The 24,247-nt window shown below is 39.5% G+C and overlaps 1 protein-coding gene across 5 annotated transcripts in view; it reads right to left on the reverse strand.

The window, feature by feature from the left end:
* The window catches only part of DSC2 (desmocollin 2), a 32,997-nt gene extending 18,164 nt beyond the window's left edge, over positions 1–14,833 (reverse strand). For 2 of the 5 annotated variants that reach the window (XM_072829120.1, XM_072829122.1), the window contains exons 1-7: positions 14,548–14,705; positions 8,276–8,360; positions 7,009–7,205; positions 5,952–6,062; positions 4,532–4,687; positions 2,318–2,462; positions 1,231–1,397 (exon numbers count right to left, since the gene is read on the reverse strand). In XM_072829120.1, the coding sequence (XP_072685221.1) occupies positions 1,231–1,397; positions 2,318–2,462; positions 4,532–4,687; positions 5,952–6,062; positions 7,009–7,205; positions 8,276–8,360; positions 14,548–14,616 (930 nt within the window). In that variant the 5' untranslated portion in view covers positions 14,617–14,705. Of the gene's footprint in view, positions 1–1,230; positions 1,398–2,317; positions 2,463–4,531; positions 4,688–5,951; positions 6,072–7,008; positions 7,206–8,275; positions 8,361–14,309; positions 14,498–14,547 lie in introns of those variants that run through there. The other 3 variants (XM_072829123.1, XM_072829121.1, XM_072829124.1) reach the window with 3 other exon arrangements.
* Between the last annotated feature and the right edge of the window lie 9,414 nt (positions 14,834–24,247).

A 24,247-nucleotide genomic window follows, 5' to 3' on the forward strand; every position in this document is an offset into this window, starting at 1 on the left:
GTATTAAAGATACTTGGAAAAATGCATTATAGCTTCAGTCTTATCAGTAAATTATTTACTGTTTTGGAAAATGTAATTTTTTTATAAAAATGTTATTTATGATAGCATGTAATATATTTATGATTTTTAAAATGGATGAATAAAGAAATATTTTAAACTTGTGTCAGCTTTAAATGCTAATGGAGTAAATATCAATAAATATTAACTCACATAAACAAAAGATCTTTGGAATCTTCCATAAGACTGTAAAAGGTCCTGAGATCAGAAAATTTGAGGACCACTACTCTAATCTATGAGGATAAAGGAGAGGAAAATGAAATGAATCTGGTATGAAGTTTTAGGAATCAAGGAAATACCTGACAAACATGTATTACTATAGTTTAAGGATTATAAATGTAATAAGTAGGCCAGATAAACTGCTATAAGAATTCAGATCAATAAATGCTTGGTGAAGAGGCAAAAGTTGAATAACCATGTGAATGACTCACTACATTAGGATAGTTACAGTGGAAATGGACAGAATATAAACAAAGACAATTTTGGAAGTAAGTGATCTGATCAAGGGAACAAGAGGAATCATCAAATACAATTTTGAGAATGTAAATTCAAGGTGTCAATATAAAAATTATCAACAAGAAAAGAATGTATTAATGTCTTTTTAACTAGAAAGCATAGCAAGGAGAAAATATGTTTAGAAGGAAAAAAAGAGTTCGATTTTACATGAGTTGCAGCTTTGGTACCTGTAAACATCCAAATAAGGATTTCAAATAGTCAGTTGAAAATGGTAAACTAGCGATAAAAGGGAAATAAATTTACTTTTAATCAAATATATAAGGGGAAGAATATAGATGAGATTGTTGGGGAAGGGATGACACAGGCAAAACAAAAGAAACATTGTTATCTGTAAATAACAAATTTCTGCACATTTTCAAAAGTTTCTCTTTTCACATTTGATGTTTCTTGTTTTTACTACTATACTATAAAAATGTTAATATTGGGAAACTTGACTTTGTAAAACATACATATTTCAAGAGAGAACAAATTAGCAGTTCAAAATTGGCACATTGCAAAATTAATGACCTCCATCTGCATACTTAAAATATAACTTTTCTAAAATTAGATTTACAACATGCTTTTCACAAACAAATCCACAGGTGCTCTACAGAGATATACAGATATAATTAAATGGCGATGTGATAATCAGGTTTTGGCTGCTAATATTTATGTTACCTCTCTGTCTAGCTGAGATGAGGACGTGGTGATCACGCCTGTAGTTGGATGCATGGAAAATAGTGTGGGATACGCTGGCAACTGCTCGATGATGGAGTATTTGAGACGTGTGTGCATCGTATCAGGTTCATCTTTGTCAGTTGCACACACCTGTCCCACCGTAGAACCTACATATGGGAAAAATCCTTTTCAATTTCCAAAACTTTTACCTTTCCAACTCTCCTTTTATTTCACTCCTTTCCATTTACCTCAAAAAGCTTTTGGGCCATCTGCAGACTTCTATATGAAGTATTATTTTTAAAAACTATCCCAGCATTGTAACATTTTTGAATTTGGGGACCATATCTGTATTTATTGTATTTAATGTATGATTTTTATAAATGTTGATAATATCCCTCCATTGCCTTTGTATCTGTAGACAAAAGAATTCTAACTACTCTTTACCCTTTTGCTATTTGTAGGTCTGCCCTTAATTTGATCAAATGGTCAAAAATTTGTCCAAAACTCTTAATTTAGTTAGATCTTTCTGGGAGACTCAAAAATGGCATTCTGACTTCCAGCTGTTACGGTCCATTGACATAAGCTTAAGAAAACATTTGTATTATTTTCAATGATCTTTATGATAATGCTCAGAATATTGTCAATCACTTAACCAGTACAGAATATCAATAGATCTCTTCAAGGCTAAGACTTCAATTGCACAAAGACGTTCTGTTCAGAGTGTGTGCTCTTAAAAGTATTTATCTCACACAGAAAGGCAAAATAACATGTATCAAGTAATTTCTCTAGTTTTCGGGCACTAAGCTTGGCATTTCAGGTTTATGATGTGTCATTAATCTTCATAACAATCTTGCATATCAATAACCCATTTTACAGATAAGGAAATAAGGCTTGTCAAGACCAGGAAACTTGACCAGTGTTACAGAACACAGCTAGTGAAAGGCAGAGCAAATTCCACCCACAGCAGCCCTGATTGGCAAGTCCCTTATTCTTGCCAGCAGGATATGCTTCCTCCCAATAGCCAAAGTGAAATTCAACTTATGAATTAAAACACTAACTTGCACACATTGTTAAGGTAGATACGCACCAACTCTGCAATTTTCAGAAATTGTAAAAACATAAGTTTTTTCTGTAAAAATGGGGTAGTTGTCATTTTCATCCTCAATTCTGATTACCAGTGGCAGTGGAAGTTCTGGAGTGTATCCGTCTGGAGTTGTGGCAAAGGCAATTAGCTGTGAAGAGTTAAATAAGGAAAAAAAGCAAAATCAAAATATGGTTCCAACTACCTTTGGCTTTAATTTGGAGACTGTTCAGCACTGCAGTCTGAGTTTCACCATTTGTTATTGTCTGGGGATGTGGACATAACCTTAATGTCACAGGAGGTAGTTAATCTCATGGTGTACAATAGCATTTTGTTTAAGTTTATCCAATATAATAACATAGGCAATTCTGGTTTCTTTACTAGTGCTGTACTGTTGATGAGTGTTAAAGCTTTTATTATTATTTTCCCAGAACAGTCTTAAAGATTATTTTGTGGGTTTTTTGCTTTGTTTTATTAAATTTCTTATTTTAACTCCATTGTTAACATAGTGTGATATCAATTTCAGGTGGACTATAGTCATTCAACACTTCCATACAAACACCCAGTGCTCATCACAAGTGCCCTCCTAATCTCCATTACTTATTTCACCTCCCACCCACCTGTAACCGTCAGTTTATTCTCTAGTTAAGTCTGTTTCTTGATTTGCCTCTCTTTTATTTTTCCCTTTGCATGCTTGTTTTGTTTCTTATTTGTTTAAATATTTCATCCATTTATTCATGAGAGACACAGAGAGAGCAAGAGGCAGAGACACAGGCAGAGGGAGAAGCAGGCTCCATGCAGGAGCCCGACGTGGAACTTGATCCCGGGACTCCAGAATCACCCCCTGGGCCGAAGGCAGGCGCCAAACCGCTGAGCCACCCAGGGATCTCCAGATATGTCTCTATTTTTATGCCAATACTATATTGTTCTGATTAGGATAACTTTGTTTATTTTTAAAGATTTTTTTAAGTAATCTCTACACCCAGCATCAGCTTAACCTCACAACCCTGAGATCAAGTCACATGTTTCACCAAATGAGGCAGCCAGGTGCCCCGATTAGTACAGCATTGTAATATAACTTGAAATCTGGATTTTTTTTTTCTTTTTCAAGACTGCTTTAACTATTCAAGGTCTTTGGTTGTTCTATAAAAATTTTCGGACTGTTTGTTCTAGTTCTGTGAAAAATGCTGCTGGTGTTTTGATAGTGACTGCATTAAATCTATAGATTGCTTTGCATAGTATAGACATTTTAACAATATTTGTTCTTCCAACGCATGACCCTGAAATCTTTCCATTTCTCTATTATTTTGTTTTGTTTTAAAGTTTCAGGTGCATAGTTGTTTTTTTTTTTTTTTTTTTTTTTTGGTGCATAGATTTTCAATATCACTTTCTGGATCTTTGTTAACTTTGGATTCTTAGAACTCCAAACTCCCCAGGTACAGTTAACTAGAATATTATCTTATTACTTACTATATTATCTTACTATTCTTAGTAAGTAGAATTTTATGCATATTGGTAGTTATATTTAGATAATTCTCTTCATGAGGATTTTTTAATTTAAAAAGGGAAAGTCAGAGGATTTTTTTAATTTAAAAAGGGAAAGTCAGAAATAGAATAAATGCACAGCTATAAATTCTGCGTGGAATGCAATTTCTTTCTCTTAATTTTATAATATGAATTTCAATTCCAATTTTTCTCATAACAGTTCTCAGAGAAAGCAGAATATCTCAAGTACTTAGAAGGCCATCTTGTAGCAATTCTAAACTAAATGTTCAATTCTAGGGGTGCCTCAGTGGCTCAGTTGGTTAGCATTTGACTCTTGGTTTCAGCTCAGGTCATGATCTCAGGGTTGTAAGGTTGTGAGGTTGTGAGATTGAGTCTTGTGTAGGGCACTGTGCTCAGTGTGGAGTCTGTATGTGATTCTTTCCCTCTCCCTCTGCTCCCCCCTCCCTACTCAGGATCTCTCTCTCTCTCTCTCTTTCTCTCTTTCTCTCTAAAATAAATAAATAAATAAAATATTTTTTAAAAAGTAACATTACCATACCAAGATCAATCTAAGAAACTAATGGTATTTCTTTTTGTTTCAAATTTGTGCTATCAGATGTAACCAGAGCATAGACAACAAACTCAGAGAATAGAAAAAGGTAAATAAATTGAGAATGAGAGATTAAATAGCCAAGCTTAACAATCATTAATACAATATGTAAACTTCAGACTTACCTCAAAGGATTCATATTCCTCACGATCTACAGGACGAGTACAAAACAGATTTCCAGTATCTCTCTCTACATAAAATAAATTCTTAGGTTCTCGGTCTACCCCAGGTCCTCTTATGGAATAGAATATAGTGTAGTTTTGTGCGGTGTCAGATTGAATCTAAAAAGTAGATATTATATGCATAAGAGACAAATTTTTATTTCAGCAAAACTTTCATCTATATATATTTCTCCAATCATGTCGCCATGTTTGTTGCAATAAGTAACTGTCCCCTTTATTATCATGTATGAGTAAGAAATAGCAATAAAATAAGGAAGACTCATAACTGAGAAATTTCAAGAGCAAGGCATGAGGACAACAATGTAGTAGTGTCTTAGTTTTCCAGAATAACTGAGAAATGCTTTAAAGGCTAAATGGATCCTATGTGGACCAAACATTTAAGACTTTAACTGTCAGAGAAAAAGTATTCTGAGCGTGAAAAATTACCCTTTTGTCAATTTTTTAAGCTTGAGTTTTTATTATACATAACATCTGAGACGCTCAGTTTAAAGTTACTGTCTACAGGACAAAAACATGGGAAATGCCTTCCTTAATTCGTTTCTGTTATTTGTCAGCATCTTTTTTACTAAAGAAGCTGAGGTGAAAGAAGGGGTGGAAATGGATATGAGTGAGAATAGAAATGACATAATATTCTGGTAAGTGTTATATTCTGGTAAAAGCCAATATTTCCCCTCGTTCTTTTGATCCTCTTAGTAAGATCTTAACTGCATGTCAGGATGACTAACAATTATTTTCAAATTATTTCTTTCCCAAATTTAATATGCTCTTCTCTCAGCTACATTAAATTTGTTGGTAGGAAATAAAGAAGAGTTCTCTCTCAAATTTCAAGAACTGAGAAAAAAGAAACCTAAGTCAAAGATTGAATGGTAGTGGCTGTGGATATTGGAAGAAGGCAAGATTTGCTGAGGTTGCTTCTAAAAGTTAAAAGAGAGAGAAAATATGGATCCAGTATGATTTAAGTAGTGGACTTGAGGAAAAACAATAGAAAGGATGTATGTGTCTTTTCCCCTTCATGGCATTTGTCTTTGTGTCAGCAATTTCATCTATTATGGAATATGGGGGTTGCTAGACTATGTCCAGGCAACACGCTTGCTAACATGAAAATTCATTAAGGAACCATGTGTTTGAGAGTGCTAGACGGGTTTTACAATTTCATAAATGGTCTTTGCATGACTAAACTACAAAAAACTGTATGCTAGTATAAAAATATATATTTATATCCATTTATTGAAACATATAATACACATACTCATGTATTCATATGCAACTGTTTTTAAAATAACTGCATATTCATTGTCCACATTAAAAAAAAAAAAAAAAAGGAAATCACTGACTTTCACAATGAAAGGATAGTAAATTGTACCTGCTGAAGAAAAAGTGGGAAAGGACCCAAAGAATTCTCCTGCATTGAACAAGGAATAGGAGCCCATCTTCTCTTGGCACGTCTTAGAACTTTTTCTTTAGAATGTCTTTTCTTTAGTACCTCAATTTAGAACACAGGAAAAAAAAATAAAGTCAATGATTACTTTATTCACAAACGTTGGAATTCTGACACATCTCTCATGAGGATTAACTGGGAAGGTGTAAGACCATGGTCGTGCTTGAAAACCAAACTAAATATCAACACTGCAAAAAGGTAACAAAAAAATAATAACTGTTATTACATCAATCCTCTTGAGAAAATAACTTGGTACAAATATGGAAGAAAAAGAGATGGAATTGGAAGCCTAGAAGCAAATTTTAAAAACAAAACAAAACAAAACCAATGTTACTGCTGCCATACTGCATACATGCAAAACCATGGGAGGAGAGAGATGCAAGAGAAAGGAATATACAGTTGAATGACCTTCTAAATCCAGCATATGCACCTTCCACTCACCAGCAGCTAGGAAGAGCCACAGGCCAAAAGAGAGATCTGTGTCAGAATGAGGAGAAAAAAAAGGGTGATAACTCTCAAGCTGCTGCAGTGAATAATGGCCAATGGTTGAACAGAAGTCATCTGGATCTCTAGTACCAGAATACAGAAAGCATGTGTGAGGTCTTGACCTCAAACTAACACAGCCATTTACTGTTTAAGACTACAGATTATGCTGTCTGAGACACAGAAGACCTCCAGAGATAGTTCCAAAACTTGTGTTTTGAAAGGAAAGATCAAGCAATGTGTCTTTGTACCTGATCTCAAGTTCTCATGCTGCAGCATCCCCATTTCTCCATTCATGTCCCAAATGAAAAGGAATTACAACCTAGAATAACTGATGTGGTGACTTTTCCATCATTTGAACACTTTTAAAGTGCATGATGGTTTCAATTCTTCACCAAGCTGAGCTATCCCACATCTTCTCTGATTCCACATCTTCCCTGGTAATGCTACAGCTGCAGAAAACAATTCATTATACTTCATTCCTTATAGTGTGGCATACCTTAGTTTGATGCTGTAACAGAACAAGTATTTTCTTTTCTTCTTGGTTCTCAGTGTTGGAAAGTAATATGCTAAAACTTCTCTCCTCTGAAGACAAAACAGCATTTGTTGTATAGACTGAACCATCTTCTAAAATTTGGAAATCAGGATCACTCGAATGAATCAGATTTGCAGACTGAAAGCACTCCTTCAGGTTAACTGTAGAAAATATACACAGCAATCATTTGTAAGGAAAAACAAAACAATATATGGTATTAACAGTAATCTATGCATTTGTGGGGGGGGGCAAAAACTTAAAATTCATTACACTGATTCTTGTAAATGTTGCATTTTTAAAAGCACATATGAAACTATATGGTTAATTAAACTGTGCATAAACACATACATCACTTCTAATACCTACTTTACATCCTTCAAAAAAAAAAAAAGATATTTGTCCTGAAATAAAGGCATGTAAGGTCCAGTTTTTGAATATGTAAACCAAACCAAAAAGTTTTTCTTTATTAACTGAAATTAACTATAGAGTCACACATGTGAGAACTTAAAGGGAATCTAGAGACTTAATCAGTAGTTTTTAAACTAACTCTTTGTAACTACTGTTAGTCATTATATTCTGTGTTCTCACTGGTCTGCTCTTTCCTTGTACATTTTGAGTTTTGTGAAAAAACTAATTGATAAGGGGTGGCTCATTTGGTTAAATGTGGGACTCGACTTCAGCTCAGGTCATGATCTCAGGGTCGTGGGGTCCAGCCCAGTGTCAAGGCCCTCTGCCTAGGATACTCTCTCCCTCTGCCTCTGTCCCTCCCCTGCACTGTGTGCATGCACTCTTTCTCTCTCTCTCCTTTTCTCTCTCTTGTGCACACGAAAAAAAAAAATGATATAAAGCTATATGTGGAAATACATATCGGTGAGAAGCCAAAATGTTTTATGATTAAATCCAAAAACAACACTTTTAAACTCAAGAAATAGTTTCAATACTATTTCCCAGCTTCATAGAAGAATGTTATCACGTATACTGTACTTTGCATCTAGTATAAATATTAATAATTATTTATTACTCAAACTAAATCTTTTTATCTACTTCATATAATCATGTTTTTCAAAAAAAGGAATATTCCTTTTATTGAAATGACACCAAATGTATTACAAATGATAATGTATTATGTTAGTTTTAACTATGAATTCCAATAGTTATCCTTCTAAAAATTACATTAATTTTACAATATCATATCAAGTAAGATTTATTACACATTTAATCAGTTTCTTACCTCTACCGACAAATTTCTCAGCATCTAGTTTGGAGGGGACATGTAGTATGACTTTTTTGCAGGCATCACAGGTAAATGTTAAGATCTAAAATATCAAATCAATATTATGCATTTAAAAAATATCCTTTTAATGTGCATATAGTTTACATAAATTAGAAATTGGTGTAATTATAAATTAGTTTATACAATGAGAAAAATAAAATTTAAAAACATAACACTGGGAACGCCTGGGTGGCTCAGCGGTTGAGGGAGGGCCTTGGGCTCAGGGCATGATTCCGGGATCTCGGATCGAGTCCCACATCAGGCTCCCAGCATGGAGCCTGCTTCTCCCTCTGCCTATGTCTCTGCCTCTCTGTGTGTCTCTCATGAATAAATAAATAAAATATTTAAAAAAACAAAACATAACACTGTAGTAGAAATCAGGACAAAATTGTATGGAAACAAAGAATAAAACAATAGACCAAGGGGTGCCTCAGTGGCTCAGCGGTTGAGCGTCTGCCTTTGGCTCAGGGCATGATCCCGGGTCATGGCTCCCTCCTTCACAAAGCATGTAAAATCCAGGAATTCCGGGACGCCTGGGTGGCTCCGTGGTTGAGCATCTGCCTTCGACTCAGGGCGTGATCCCGGGGTCCTGGGATCGAGTCCCACATCGGGCTCGCTGTGAGGAGCCTGCTTCTCCCTCTGCCTGTGTCTGCCTCTCTCTGTGTGTGTCTCTCATGAATAAATAAATAAATCTTAAAAAAAAAAAAATTCCAGGAATTCCTTACCCTCTTGGGTTTTGTTTCTTATTCTGTAAAAAAGAATTAATAGTAAATTCACTGGCTAATTTAGTGAGTATATCCAGGAACGAATGACACCCTGTGTGAGAGAATAGTAACAATTCAGAAAGGCAGCACAGGTATGCGAATAGGAAGGAGAAACAAAAACAAATTTCCAGAGTCAGCAAAGTGTTTCAATTGTCAATTGCCTATGAGCTATGGTACCAAATCAATAATATCTTAAACAAAACCCAATGCTTTACAGAGAAGCATGAACTCATTATCACAGAGCAACTTGGAGATTATTTATCTATGACCCCATACAAACAAGCACATAACTTTGAAATATGAATTTATTTTAGGCACATCTTCTCATAAATGATCAGTAAGGTCATTTTATAAAACATTCCACTTAAAATTTTTTAAATGAGTTAGTGATTTATGGCAACCAATTCCAATACTATATGTATTTGAACACACTGAAATTTAATTCTGTTCTAAAACTGTATAATGCACACTTCTGAAAGATTCACAATTCTATAGTTTTGCAAAGGCTTTTGGCCAAAAGCAAGATAGCTGACTAGCACTGCCACTGTATTTACAAAGTCTATAAACACAAATTTAAAATTTGGATTAAAATATTTACGTCTAAGACACGTTTTATTTCCATGACACATGCCATATACATTTAATTATCCAAGTTAAATTATATAGGAAGTGATTACATGTCATTTGGAAATTAATGGATGGACACAGTGAAGAGCCTACTTGGAAATTAAAAGTTGAGAAAAGTGTTTGTTTGTTGGCTGTATCATCTTAGAACAGGAATAAAAGGAGATGTGTGAAGAGTCCAACTCAAGGTGGTTGAAAGCATGTATCTACTTATTCATTCAACCCCCATTTACTGGTTGCTTACTAGGTGCAAGGCAATGCTCAGCAGTGAACAAAGCAAAGTCCTTGACCTCACAGAGACTACCTTATATTGATTGAGAGACAAAAAAATAAATACACAAAGGTCATATAATGCCAAAAGATAAACATTAAAGCAGGGAGAAAAGGTGATAAAGGGAAAACCAGAAGCCTGAATGAAATAAGGAAGCAAACCAGTTCACTAAATAGGGAAAAGTCTTCCAGGTGGAAGAAAAACCAGAACAAAGACCCCAGAAGAGGATTTTACCTGGTGTGTTAAAAGAACAAAAAGGCAGTCATGGAAGGAATGCACAGTGAGGGAAGAGTGATACAAGATGATATTAAAGGGACAATCAAAAAAAAAAAAAAAAGGGACAATCATGGACATATTATGTGGGATCTAAAAGGCCATAATGGGAGTGCAGATTTTATTCTGAGTGCAAAGAGAAGCAGCCATAGGTTTAGAAGCTATAGAGTGGCATAATGTGGTGAGCATTTACAAAGACTCATTCTGGTGGCCCCATGAGAATGGACTACAGAGAAGCAAGAGTAGAAGCAAGAAGACCAGTTGGGAGGTTCCAACAGAAATCTAAGACAGGGGAGATCCCTAGGTGGTTCAGCGGTTTGGCACCTGCCTTTGGCCCAGGGTGCGATCTTGGAGACCCGGGATCAAGTGCCGCGTGGGGCTCCCGGCATGGAGCCTGCTTCTCCCTCTGCCTGTGTCTCTCCCTCTCTCTCTCTCTCTATGTCTATCATAAATAAATAAATAAATAAATAAATAAATAAATAAATAAATAAATAAATCTTGAAAAAAGAAATCTAAGAGAGGGAGAATGGTGACTTAGACTAAGATAAAAAGAGCAGACAGAGAAGGTGAGAAATGTCAGATTATGTCAATACTTTAGAGAACAGTATCCTGGACATCCATTCATTTATGCATTTAACTAATATTTACTAACGTTACTGAATGTCTACTATGTATCAGACACAGAGCAATAAACCCAATCTTCATGAAACATGGAGTTCAAGGATAAAATATAGTTGTAATTTCAATAAAGGAGGATAAATGCTCTAAGAAAGAGATATAGGATGCTATAGGATAGCAGGGGAACTAGCCTCATCTAAGAGCCAGAGGAGGTCACCAGAAGAGGGGCTATATATTAGCCATGCCAAGAGCTTATATGTTCCAAACACAGAAATGGAATACGTGAAGCCCAGAAATGACACAGATCTTCTTTTATGGGCCATTTTTATTACTTTATGGCACCTTCTCACATCCATGCTCATGCTGGACTATTTAATTTATGAGAGCTCTTTATATACTTGTAGATAAGCCTTTTAAAATATGATCTGCATTTTTTTTTCCAATTTGAGTTACCTTTGACTTTGCTTTTAATACTTTGGTTTGGTTTGGGTTTTTTTTTTTTTTTTTTGCCATGGACAAGTGTGTATATGTCTTAATATAATTGATTTATATTATTAATAATATATTTACATTAATTATTATAACAATATAATTGCTTTTCTCGATATTAATAAATGGCTTTTGAAATCTAAGCCATGTGAACCATAGATAGGCCTTCTTGACTCCAACTTAAATAGGAATTCACCATGTCTCCTATTATCTGTATGGTATCATATGTTACATACAAATCTTTCATCTGTTTGGACTTCTTCTGTGGTACTCTACATGAGGTATGGGTTCAACACACAACTTTATTCACTGTGACATTATTTGTAATGGCAAAAAGTAATAGCAGAGGTGATGTATAGAAGCAGAGATTTCCGCAAGGTAACTCTGAATGTAGATTTAATGGGACTTAATGATGGATTTGGGGAGGGGAGCAGTGAAGAAGGAAAAACAAACAGCTTCCAAACTTCCTACCTGAGCAACAAGGTGTATGGTAGTGTCATTCACTGAAATACAGGACTCAAGAAAAGCAGCATTGTTTGAGAAGATAATAACTGCTGCGTCACACATCATATTAGGTAGACATAGACTTATTGTTCGAGGAAGACATCCCAACTAACAAATTTAGTATAAGGAGGCACCTATACTACTTATACTAAGTCCTATTAGTATAAGGCACCTATACTACTTATACTACTTATACTAAGTCCTATTCAAGGACAGGACCTAGAATAGAGATTCTGATTCTGAGTAGTCAGAAACAGGAAGGTCAAAAGAAAAAAGGGAGTGAGTTTCAATAAAGGCACAATCTACACAGTGGAAACCTATAAGGAATGGTTTATATTTAGCAAGGGAGATCCCTATGACCTTAGAAAGCAAGCAGCCTAATTCGGTGTTTAGGTAGAAACCAGAGTTCAAATGGTTAAGACATGTGTGAGGTAAAAACAATATCAGGAAGCAGGAGAAGCCCATTCGTGGAATAGTGAAGGACTAATTGGGTACTTGGAGAGAAGGAAATGTAAAGGGTGTTTCTCCAGTGAATAGGAATTATTCACTCTTATTTAATAATATCTTCTACTCAAATGCTCTTTACACATCTATCATACTTGAGGCTCCCAACCACAAGAACCGTCTGAGGCTGGCAGGACTTTGCCCAGATATGCACACGAACACCAGAACAACCTGAAGAACTCACACCACACCTTCCAGCTAGAATGTAGCAGGATAAGGGGTGTACCCAGAGCCAGCGCTTTTTTTCTATCTATCCCACTTCTGGCTAAACCAGCTTTGAAGCTAAGAAAAGCCAAGGAATGAGGATTAGGAATAAATTAGGAATAAGCCAAGGAATGAGGAAAGAATCCCCTTTCGTTTACATACTTTATTGTTTTTCTTCTCAAAAGGATCTGAGATCACACAGAGAAAGTTTTGTGCGTAAGCATATGTGAAGCAATGCTATTTATCGCCCATACGTATTATTGTCGAAGCTTAATTACTCCTTTTCCTTCAAAGAATGATGGCCAGTGGTTTAAAAAGAAGTGGCAACTTTATTAGGGATCTAACCAAAGTTGTTTCTTTGTCATTGACTACATATTTTGCGACCGTTATTTATTCCATTCTTAGTTTTCTGAACGGTAAAATATTAATTGCTATGCACCTGGCGCTTTCTATGATACCAATGTGCCCTGGAAACTTAATAAAGGGTTTGAGTCCATAGGATTCCTAGAGAAAGACATTAATGATAGTAAAACAACGACAATTTCGGGACTTAAAAAATTTAAAGAATTCACCGTCAGCTAAGAGCAGTTGAGAAGTGAAATAATTCGAGTATTTCCTCCCCCCTGTTCCAGCACTCCCAGAAGGAATCTTCCTGCTGTCTGTTCTTCAGGTGTGTCCCCTTGTCCTTCAGGGAACTTTTTTTTTTTTTAAGATTTTATTTATTTATTCATGAGAGACACAGAGACATAGGCAGAGGGAGAAGCAAGCTCCCTGCATGGAACCTGATGTGGGACTTGACTCCAGGATCCAGGGATCAGGACCTGAGTCACCCGGGTGCCCCTCCTTCCGGGGAACTTGAGCTCGAACGCTTGAGGCTCAACAGGAAAGGTCACTACCGGGTTGAGCACTCTTTGGCACCTGGTCTATTTAATTTTTCTCTTCCTAGGGGACTCAGGAAATCCAGTCTGGGAAACCTCTGATCCCAAACTCTCTCAGGGGCTGTCCATCGGCTTTGAATTCCCCTACCTTCTGCCTCCCTCTCACTCCCCCTGCCCTGGCCCTGCCCTGAGATCCCAGTCTCTTCTGCCAGGGAGGGGGACTGTCCCTCCCCAAATAAAACCACCCCTTCTCGCTCCGAAGATTGGGTGCGTGGAGTCACTGCTACAGTGTTCTTTAACATGGGAAAGAAGTTAGAGCCAGAGGGCCTAGGAAAAGAATCTCGATGCCTCTGTGCACAAGAAATCCGGACGAACATTTCCCTAAAAGATGAAGGTGGGGCAGCCGGGGTGGCTCAAGGGTTTAGCGCCGCCTTCAGCCCAGAGCCTGATCCTGGGGTCCCAGGATCGAGTCCCACCTCGGGCTCCCTGCATGGAGCCTGCTTCTCCCTCTGCCTGTGTCTCTGCCTCTCTCTCTGTGTCTCTCATGAATAAATAAAATCTTAAAAAAAAAAAAAAAAAAGGTCCAGGTGAAGGCAATCGCAGTGGGCGACGAACAACGGGACCATAGAAAGGGTCACCTAGGGCCCGCCCCTCCACCGTTTCCCGGCGCAGAGGGTCGAGACCACTCCTGCGCGCGCACACCGCACACACCGCACACACGCGCACACTCCCACTGCGAGCCGCCCCTGGATGGAAGGGCGCCCCGCCCTCCCTCGGACCCCAGGCGAGCGCTTTCCGCCGGGTCCTCCGCGCCTCCCCCGCCGACGGCAGGCGCCCCCCCGAGCCGCGCGGCCCGCTCCTACCCAGAGGCCACGGTCTGGGAAGGGCGTCTGCGGCTGCGGCTGCGCCTCCCGCCGCCCGCGCCGACTACCTCTGCGGCCGACACCCTCCTCCCCGCCTCCGCGATCGCGGCGCAGGCCGCCCGCCTCGAGCTGGCCACCTGCCCGTCTCCACCGCGCCCCGGGTGCAGCCAGCCGGCGGCCCAGTAACCCCGGCCGCCCCCCGCCCCCCCGCGCGCCCCAGGCGGCCGCGGCCACTCACCGCGAGGGTCAGCAGCAGTTGCGGGCGGAGGGCTCCGCTGGCGGGGCGGGTGGCGCGGGCTGGCGCCATGGGACCCCGCGGGGCCCGGCGAGCTAGCCCTGCGGAGGCGGAGGCGGAGGCCAAAGGCCGCGGCCGGAGCGCGGAGGAGTGCGAGCCCCGCCGGCGGCGCGCGGGGACGGGCGCTTTCCCCCCGGGTTCTCCGAGCGCCCGCCGCGCAGCCAAGGGCCTTTTCCTCTGGCCGAGGGTGGGGCTCCAGGCGCGGCCGAAGGACACCGATCGGCCCCTCCTTGCTATTCTCTCAAGTGTTCATCTGGAAGAGCGCAACAGGCGGGAACTCCCTGTCGCCTCCAGCCAGTCACCTGCGCTAGGTGTTCTCAGCCCCGGTCGCCACCTATATGCCCCATCACCGCCCCCCCCGCCCCGGTGTCCGCCTGGGAGATCAGCCGCCGGCCCTGCCCAGCCGGAGCCCTGACTGCAGCAGGACTCACTCCCCGGGCGCTCCCGGCCCCGCCCCGCCCCGCGCCGCGCGCTGCCCTCTCGGCCCCGCGGCTGCGAGCTCGGGGGCCGCGATCTCCGATGCGCCGCAGCCGGAGGCCTCCCAGCTGGAGCCACGTCCTGCAGACGCCCACAGTGCGGTCCAGGAGAGAGGGTTTTCTTCTGTGGCACGCCTTTCTTTGGGGCCCTTGTTTTTGGTTTTAGAAATTGCACGGCCGATAGAGCAGAGATGCAAGAAAATTACCATAAATTAAAGACGTTAATTAATTACTTAAGGGATTCCAGGCTACAAAAAAAAAAAAAAAAAAAAAAAAAAAGTAACAAAATCAAGAAAACGCATCTCTCCAGATCCTAGATGTTGACTAAATGTGTGCTATGGCTCTACTCCAAGACCTTCCCTTGTGCCAAGGCAAAGCCACCCACTGACCTTGTATCTGTCCCCTAAACTGAACTGCTGGACATCTAACTGGATATTTCACTCTTCCTTTCCTACCACCAAAACCAGAATTTGCAGTGAGAAAAGAAATAGAATGGGACACAATTTATGTTTGGTTTGCAGTTTACTTAAATTTCTGCAGTCCTTAACCTAGACGATTAAAATATGAAAGCAATACGCTTGTGCCCTCCAGAAAACAATGACAGGGCGTTGTGACTCACCTTCCTGCACCTCTTTTCAACTACTGGCTTAAACCAGGAAGCCTGACCACAAGGAGAAACCTGTCCGTTCCATTTCATTTGGTTCCTCTCCCCTGGGATGTTTGGAGAAACCTGTTTGAAATGCCTACCATGTCACTCACACCATTTCCATTCCTAAAAACAGGTACCATCCTATACCATTATTCACAGAGCCAAAACTATTATAATACTGACAGATAGCTAAACTCAAAAGTAATGTCAAGCACTACATGGCTTACATTCTATGTATTAGTCCCATGCTCTTTTCTATTAATGAATGACACATAGTGAGCTATTCTGTTATTTCCATAGCCACAAAATATGTCACTGAACTTTTGCTAATAAAATAGGCCTGGGTCATCGGCATGAGTCTATAGTTGACACGCTTCTGTTTCCATGTTTTTTAACCCTCGTGTTTGACCGGCAATGATTTCATAAACACACCTCATCCTATTAGTGACATCATGATCTCTAGCATGAAGCTTTCCAAAGGATAGAGAAGCAAGCTAGTTTCAGGTTCTAGAAATCTACTCAGTCTATCATCACAGTACTTGACAATAGAACATTTCCAAACTCTTCCCTACCTTTCAACCCCTAATGCCTTGAGGGTAGCTTGTGTTTTTCCTCATTCCAGAAAAGGGTGGAAGAGCAATCTGAAAAGAATTCATCTTAGATACTTATTTTCATCTTTCACACCAAGTGCCTAATCGAAGGTATTAAAATGGTGATGGGGGGGGGGGGGTGAGAGTGTATTGTGACCTTTTTTTAAACAAACCAATTAAATACAACGGACTTACTATAAACGAGTGGCCCAATTTATTTAAGGATTTCGATTAGATCATATGGTCACTGAAATGGATTCCTCTATAATACAATTTTGAAATAACAGGTATAAATTTGAAGAGACAATGAAATGGGTGTAGAGGAATTTTTTTTAAGAATGTCTTTTGAGGGATCCCTGGGTGGCGCAGCGGTTTAGCGCCTGCCTTTGGCCCAGGGCGCAATCCTGGAGACCCGGGATCGAGTCCCACATCGGGCTCCCGGTGCATGGAGCCTGCTTCTCCCTCTGCCTGTGTCTCTGCCTCTCTCTCTCTCACTGTGTGCCTATCATAAATAAATAAAAAAATTAAAAAAAAAAAAAATAAGAATGTCTTTTGGTCTTTTGGAGGGTTCCCGAGTGGCTCAGTTGGTTAAGCCTCTGCTTTCTGCTCAAGTCATGATCTCAGGGTCCTGGGATCCAGCCCCATATCTTTGAGCTCCCAGCTTCTTTCTCTACTCTTCCCTGCTGCTTGCTGCTTATGCTCACAGTCTCTCTCTTTCTCAAATAAATAAATAAATAAATAAATAAATAATCTTTTATGTTTTTAAAGAAAAAGAATGTCTTTTGGCTGAGAAGATAACTCTGTTATCTTGAACTGGATTCCCAAAGTGCAGCAGCAAAGCGTGCACCAGACCAAAAGTCAGAAATAACCTAAAGGGAGTCGCAGAGAGATGAGATCATTAAAGTAATACCGGCTGCTATCTATAGCATCCCCTTGTAAAATTAAACTACTTAGACTTCCTGTGGCTGCTTTCTTGAAAAGCTTAGCTGGAAATGGATGCTGATACATTCTACATGGAAAGTCAGAATCAGAGTAGTCCTTCGAGAGAAGAACAAACAGCAACCCCAGATCCCTGGGGGCACATCTATGGCACCCAGCTTCATAGTTTTCTAATTTCAGAAACCAGCAAGTACGCACATTAATGGTGACAAAAACATCTCAGTTACTCACTGAAGTGAGTAACATAAAGATAGCTCTTCCTGAGTTGTATGATTTCTGCCAGTCTTCCCGCTACTGGAAGCTGGGGAGGAGGGTCCACATGCATAGGTGACCCTCAGGGCAAATCTATCTGGGGGTGGTGTAGGGCCCAGAATGGAACCCAAAAAGTAAAGGAATCACAGACTTCCTGAGAAAAGAAAAAAGAATAAAGGACATCTCTTGTTACTTTAGAGGTGTGGGTACAGAGGGAAACAACTTATAACCTCAGTAAAATGAGTACAGTTAGAGCATTTACCTCCCAGAGTTGTTGCAAAATTAAAGGACTTGAAAGGCATGCAGAGCGTGCTGGGGTGGCTCAGTTAGTTAAGCGTTTGCCTTCAGCTCAGGTCATGATCCTGGGGTCCTGGGATTGAGTCTGAGCAGGGATCCTGATGTGGGGACTCTGCTTCTCCCTCTGTCCTTCCCCTCTGCTCATGCTCCCTCTCTCTCTCTCTGCCTCAAATAAATAAATAAAACACTTTTTTAAAGGAAGAAAGAAAGACCTCTAGAATAAAATCTGGCATGTGCTAAGCATTCCCTAAGTGTTAGTTTGGTATCCCTCCTGGGCTACTTTACCTTTACAACCCCCTCGTACCCCCACCCAACCTCATCTCTACCGCAGCTCCCCGGTGGTTCCTGTTCTTCCAGGACCCACCTCAGATCCAGGTCTAGGGCTAACCCCCAGGGTCAAGTCACTCACTGACTCAAACTCTTCAACCGCCATCCCCTCAACATGACCCCCAGACTTTGCTCCAAATGGATCAAGTATGCAATACCAAGATGAGATGCCACAATGTGCTGCTGTGTACTTTCTGAAAATTTAGACCATTTTTTTTCCTAAAAAGAATCCTTTTATGTAATGGGAGAAATGTTTTTAAAATGTTGTTTTTTGTCCAGTAAATCAAATTTTCATTTTGTCAATGCTGCCCATATTTATTTGAAGTTCTCTTTTCAAAACTGGCCTGAATAAAGCATGGTGTACTAATCAAACTCAATTTCCATGGCATTTCAAAGTATATTTTTGAACTAATTAGAGTGTGAAATAAATTATAAATCAATTCTTATTACAGTACTTTTGACTTAATAGACCCTCCATAAAAACAAGGCAGTGAATTTTGAGGCAGTTGTGTTGAACATGACCAGAGATGGTTCATGACACCTGCTCCACCTTTACTAGATGCCACTTGTATTTGGCCCCCAGAAGTGCTATGAACAAAATTACAAAAGTAATTTTGCAGTAAAACCGCAAAACTTTCATTTGTTTGCCCTACTAACTCATTTGACAAGTATTTATTGACAACCTACTATGTCTCAGGCATAGTTCTTGGCATTGGGAATGCTCTGGTGAGCAAGACAGGGGCCATGCTCAAGGGAAACACGTAGGGAAAAATAAAATAACCCAGTAGGATAAAAAGTACCATCTGAGATAAACATCCTGCTGACTCTTTTGTAAAAAGAAAAGAGAAGGTTACTCTCAAGTTAAGTACAAAAAGATATATATACAGCACTCTAGCACTCTACAAAGATGAAAAAATCACCAATATAAACATCATGTATCAAATCTGTTCATGGATTATGAACTGTTGCCCTCTTCCTCAAAGGACCTAGAGACAAGAAATGCACTGCTTTGTGAGATAGTCTAGCCTGGAGCATACTTGCTCTTGGCTTCTTTGACAGTATGTCCTGTTTCCTCTTCCCTTGCTGGCTGTGCTTCTACATTCTCGTTGGCTAGCTCCTTCTGCTCTGACTCCTAAATATCGACACACAAACATATCTGCATTTTTCAGACCTTTGCACTCAGGCCCTTTCTATCACAGGTGCTTTGTACCTGCTCTTTCCTCTACCTGGAACTTTCTTCCATCTCTCTAGGCTGGTTACCTCCTGTCCATCCTACAAATATTACCTTTTATTTTACCTCTCTTCTACAAGGTCAAATTCTCTGTATGAAGTCAAGCCTTCCTCACTAAACAGCAACTCTCATTTAGAGTACTTGTCACAATTACAACATTAAGTTTGTTTGAATCATTATTTGACTAATGTTTGTTTCTCATCAAAGACTCCACGGTTTCATGATTTCAGTGACTTGCTTTTTCTCACTCAACCTTCTGTCTCCAGCTCTATCCATCATGAATCCTGACCCATAGACACCTAATGTTTTTTGAATGAGTGAGTAAATGAATGAATAAATGAGTAATGCCTGAGCACTTTTTTGATCAGTAGTTCTTTGTTTTTTCTTTCTCTATTTTAATATTTATTGGCCTATAAAAGTGATGTCTTGGATCAAATTTAGCAAGGTGAGAGTTCCTAATCTGATCTCATATATTATGAACATGTATTAGCATATTTGTTAACATGTGAGATGGACTTATCAAGAATTTCTAGTTTTTTGTTGTTTTGTTTTGTTTTGTTTTGCACAAGAACAAATAAGCTAATGAATTTTAACTTAGAAAGAGATCAATGCATAACTGGGAACTTAATATCTGATAAAATGGGGACAGCACATACTATTGAGAAGAGGAAAGATTATTTAGTGGTGACATTAGGAAAACTGAATTGTTATTGGAGAAAAACGTAATTGATTCCCTACTAAATACCACATACAAAGTGGCCTCCAGGTGGGTTAAACTTTCCTGTGGTGACAAAGACACAAAATCCATGGAAAATGGATATAGGAGAATATGTGATGCAAAGGTAGAGAAAGATTTTTGAAATGATACTCCAAAAACATGTATCATATAAGAATAGTAATAAAATAAGATATATTCAATTACATTAAAGTCAGGCTTTCTAGTCAACAAAGGACACCATGAATAAAGTTAAGACACCGATGACAGAATGGGAAAGATATTAATTATGATTAAAACCAACAAGGGAGTGATGTCTAGAACATGCAAGGAACTCCCACACATCGATGGGAACATGACAGAAACCTCAATAGAAAAACAATGGGCAGATATGGCCAAGCATTTTACAATAGGAGAATCTCAAAGCCTGCAAAGTATATTTTTAAAAATTAGGGAATCCATGTTAAAATCATAAAATATTCCTTTATACCTGTTGAACTGACAAAGTCAGAAGCTGATTGTCCCTTATCAAAGTTACTTCCCAATTAAATTGAACTCCCCAGCTTTCCAGCGACTGCATACTCACCACCGAATGTGGCTGAAGATGAACTCACACACAATTCAAGAGTTTCACGTTAAGGTCGTGATCAGTGTCTTAAGCTGCAGTTAATATTGCCCACAGCCTTACCCTACCTGCCTTGTCCACCCACTCCCCCATTTTCCTTGGCAATTTTTTTTCAAAACCTCCTTTTCTCTACTCCAACCTCCTATATACCCCCTCGATTCTCACTTTTTATTCGTACTTAGTTTTCCATGTCACAGAGAAAAAAGGAACTGTCAAGAACTTCTGCGAGCTGCCCCACACCCACCACCTGCCTGCATCTGTACCATCCACGTGGCCTTTTCTTCTGTGCTATGGATGAACTACCTCTGTTCACAGCTAAGGCCACCTTCTCCCTCTGTGCATTCACTCCCATCACCTCCCACCTACTCAAGGGCTTTGTTCGCGTAGTTCTGCTCCTTGTCTCCAACATCACCAACTTAATCCATCACTATATAAACTAAACTAAACAAAATAAAACAAAACAAAAACAGCAGCAACAACAACCAAAATACCAGAAATCCCTACCTTTCAAAGTCCTATCTCTCCATCCAGCTAACATGCCCCATTTCTCAGCTCTTCTTTTACAGAAAAGAACTCTAGGAAAAGATGTTTTATGTTCACTGTCTTCAATTTCTTTCCTCCTTCTCTCTTGCACTCTTTCTAATCAGATTTTCTCACCTATTGTTTCACTAAAAGTGTTTTGACAAAGAGTTGCAGAAACTTCATGTTGCTCTAAGAGACCTTTTCAGCTTCACATTATTGTCTTAATTACGGAGAGTTTGCACACTGTCCTTGAAACACATTCTTCACTTGTTTCTCTTTTCCCTTCTGTGCCTCACTGATTGATTCTTCCTCCCCTCCATGATCTCTAATGATCAAGTGCCCCAGGACTCAGTGATCTGACCTTCTGGTTCCATCCCTGCTCACTCCCTGTTGATCTCACCAAGGTTGCTGACTGGGAACACCATCTCCATGCTGATTGGCAAACAAATCTCTCTACCCCACCTTTCCCTGAAACTCCCAGCTCCAGCTGTCCATGTGACATTTTAGCGTAAATGTCCAGAGGCACTGCAAAGTTAATCTTTCCAATTCTGAGTCCCTCTTCTCCCCCATTGACGATGCCCACCCCTCAGTCCCTTCTCTTTCAATAAATGGCAACTGCATCCTTCCACTTGTTTCCATCAAAACTTCTTACAGACTTCCTCTTTTTCTCTTCTACTCGAAATCCATTCCTTCCATAAATCCTATGAACTCTACCTTTAAAACATACTCAGAATCCCCCCTTTCCCACCATGTCCATCCACATCCAGATCACTGTTGTCTCCCACCCAGGTTATTGAAAAAAAAATCACCTAATTGGTCTTTCTGCTTCCAGGATGCCTCACTTCAGTCTGTTTTCAATCCAGCAGCCAGACTGTCACTGGGGATAAATAGGTCAGATCATGACATTTCTCTACCCAAACTCCTCCAAAATGATTGCAAAGGTAAAAGATTAAAAAAAAAAAAATTCCTCAGAGGCTTCTCATCTTGTTTAGATCAAATCCAGAGTTTGGCCAGTGGTCCACAGGACCTTACACATTCCACACACAACACTCCTCCCTCAGATGGCCACATTATTCCCTCTCTCACCGCCTTCAGCTTCTGACTCTCATGCTCCCTTCTCCTTGAGGCCTTCCCAGTTCACATTACTGGAATTCAAACCTCTGATTACTTTCTATGTATTTTAACTAAGAGCCTCCCCTGGCAGGTTTTGTCTCCTGCACTGTTAGATGGTGGAAACGACTTTTGGTTTATCAGAGCATTTTGCTTTTGTTAGCTTCCTGCCTCATGTAGGTTTAGAACTCAGCAAATGTCCCCAAGGGAAAATCAGAGGTATGTGCAATCCCTTGAGTGTCTCTGTCACTCTAGCCCTACCCAGTTGCTAAAAGCTTCCTGTTTCTCTCTTCCCATGCAGTGGCCTTCTGCTTTGACAAAGCCTGGGTTCTTAGCAGCTAGCCAGTGTCCAGTAGTTTCAAATGCTCCCTGGGGAAAAAGTTAAGTTTTCTTATGGAAGATAAACTCCTCATTCCCCGGTAATCAGCTTCTGTTGCTCTTGTTGATTCTGCAACTTTCTGATATCTCAAAACAGATACCTTTTTAATTTATCTGGCTGGTCTTGGGAGCTTTGGTCTCCCACAAACCACTCCATCCTACCATCTGTCTCTCATATTTTACTTATTTTGCTTTCTTGGTCTATCTCTGTCTATTAGAATGGCATTTTCATGAGGTTTTATAGTGCTCTCCACTTTCAGTTGCTACAGCTGTGCCTGTCACAATGTGGGCCCTTGGTAAATATTGGTTGAACAAATATAATATGCTATCAAATAACCTGTAATCCATTGACTAATTATTAAAAAATTATGATGTTACTTTGAGATAAACATATGTAAAATATCGGCTATAAGCAAACCTTAAATTTACACTCAGGCATCTGAGAAGTCATCCTATATAGAGGCTATTATCCTTCAACACAACTGATAATGTAGGCATGAGAGATTTATGTAATTTCCAGTTGCAGAAAGCATATGAAAAACATTAATGAACATAGTGGTCAGAAACATGAGGGTCAAATAAAAAATAACAAGTCCTGGGATTCTTAACTACAAGCATTGGTTTGCAACAAAGCTGTATTCCATATAAACAACTCTATGGAGCTTGCTCCAGAGACAGTAACAGCAGGAATTAATTTATTTAACTATGGTTGAGTTTTTCATCTAATCAGTTTTGGGGAAGCCAACTAGTAAATATTGGGTAGATATAGAGATAGTTAGATGAATAGATAGATAGGTAGATAGAGCTATAGATATAGATAACTATCCTGATGATGATTAAAATGTGATTATCAGGGGCTAAGAGGTAGGGGAGAGATGGAGATGCCAGTCAAAGGGTACAAGCCTTCAGTTATGAAATGAATAAGGCTTGGAGATCTAATGTACAGCCTAGTGATGATAGTTAATAACACTGTATTGTGTATTTGCAATTTGCTAAGCAGGTAGACCTTAAAGTATTCTTACCATACATACAAAACCAAACAAGGTACCTCTAAAAATTGATGGATTTGTTAATTAACCTGATTCTGGTAATTAAAGTATATGTATAGTAAATCACATTGTATATATAAATTTTATTTGCCAGTTATACCTCAATAAAACTGAAGAGCAAAACCAAAAACAAATGCCATCATCCCCCCAACATTTGTCTGGCCAATGACTGTACCAGCACTCCTAGCCACCCACATCAGGTCCAGCCTCAGCCAAATGGGAACATGGTCAGACACAAACCTGCTCAAGAACTTCTCTAGCCTTCTCAATAGGTATTCCTATTATGCTGCAACCATCTTTAAAATTTTTCTCTTCCTTCTCAATGTTCTATGTTCAGTTTGTAGCTGCTCTCTGAAAATTTGAATATAACTTTTTCCTTTTTTCTACTTCTCAACAACTATCACCATAAATTAAAATAAACTACCTCCTCATTCTTTGAGCTCTTCTTTTTTTCTTTCTTTTTTAATAACACATTTCTTGAGA

The sequence above is a fragment of the Canis lupus genome, chromosome 6 (assembly GCF_048164855.1).
Source record: "Canis lupus baileyi chromosome 6, mCanLup2.hap1, whole genome shotgun sequence".
NCBI classification, from domain to species: domain Eukaryota; kingdom Metazoa; phylum Chordata; class Mammalia; order Carnivora; family Canidae; genus Canis; species Canis lupus.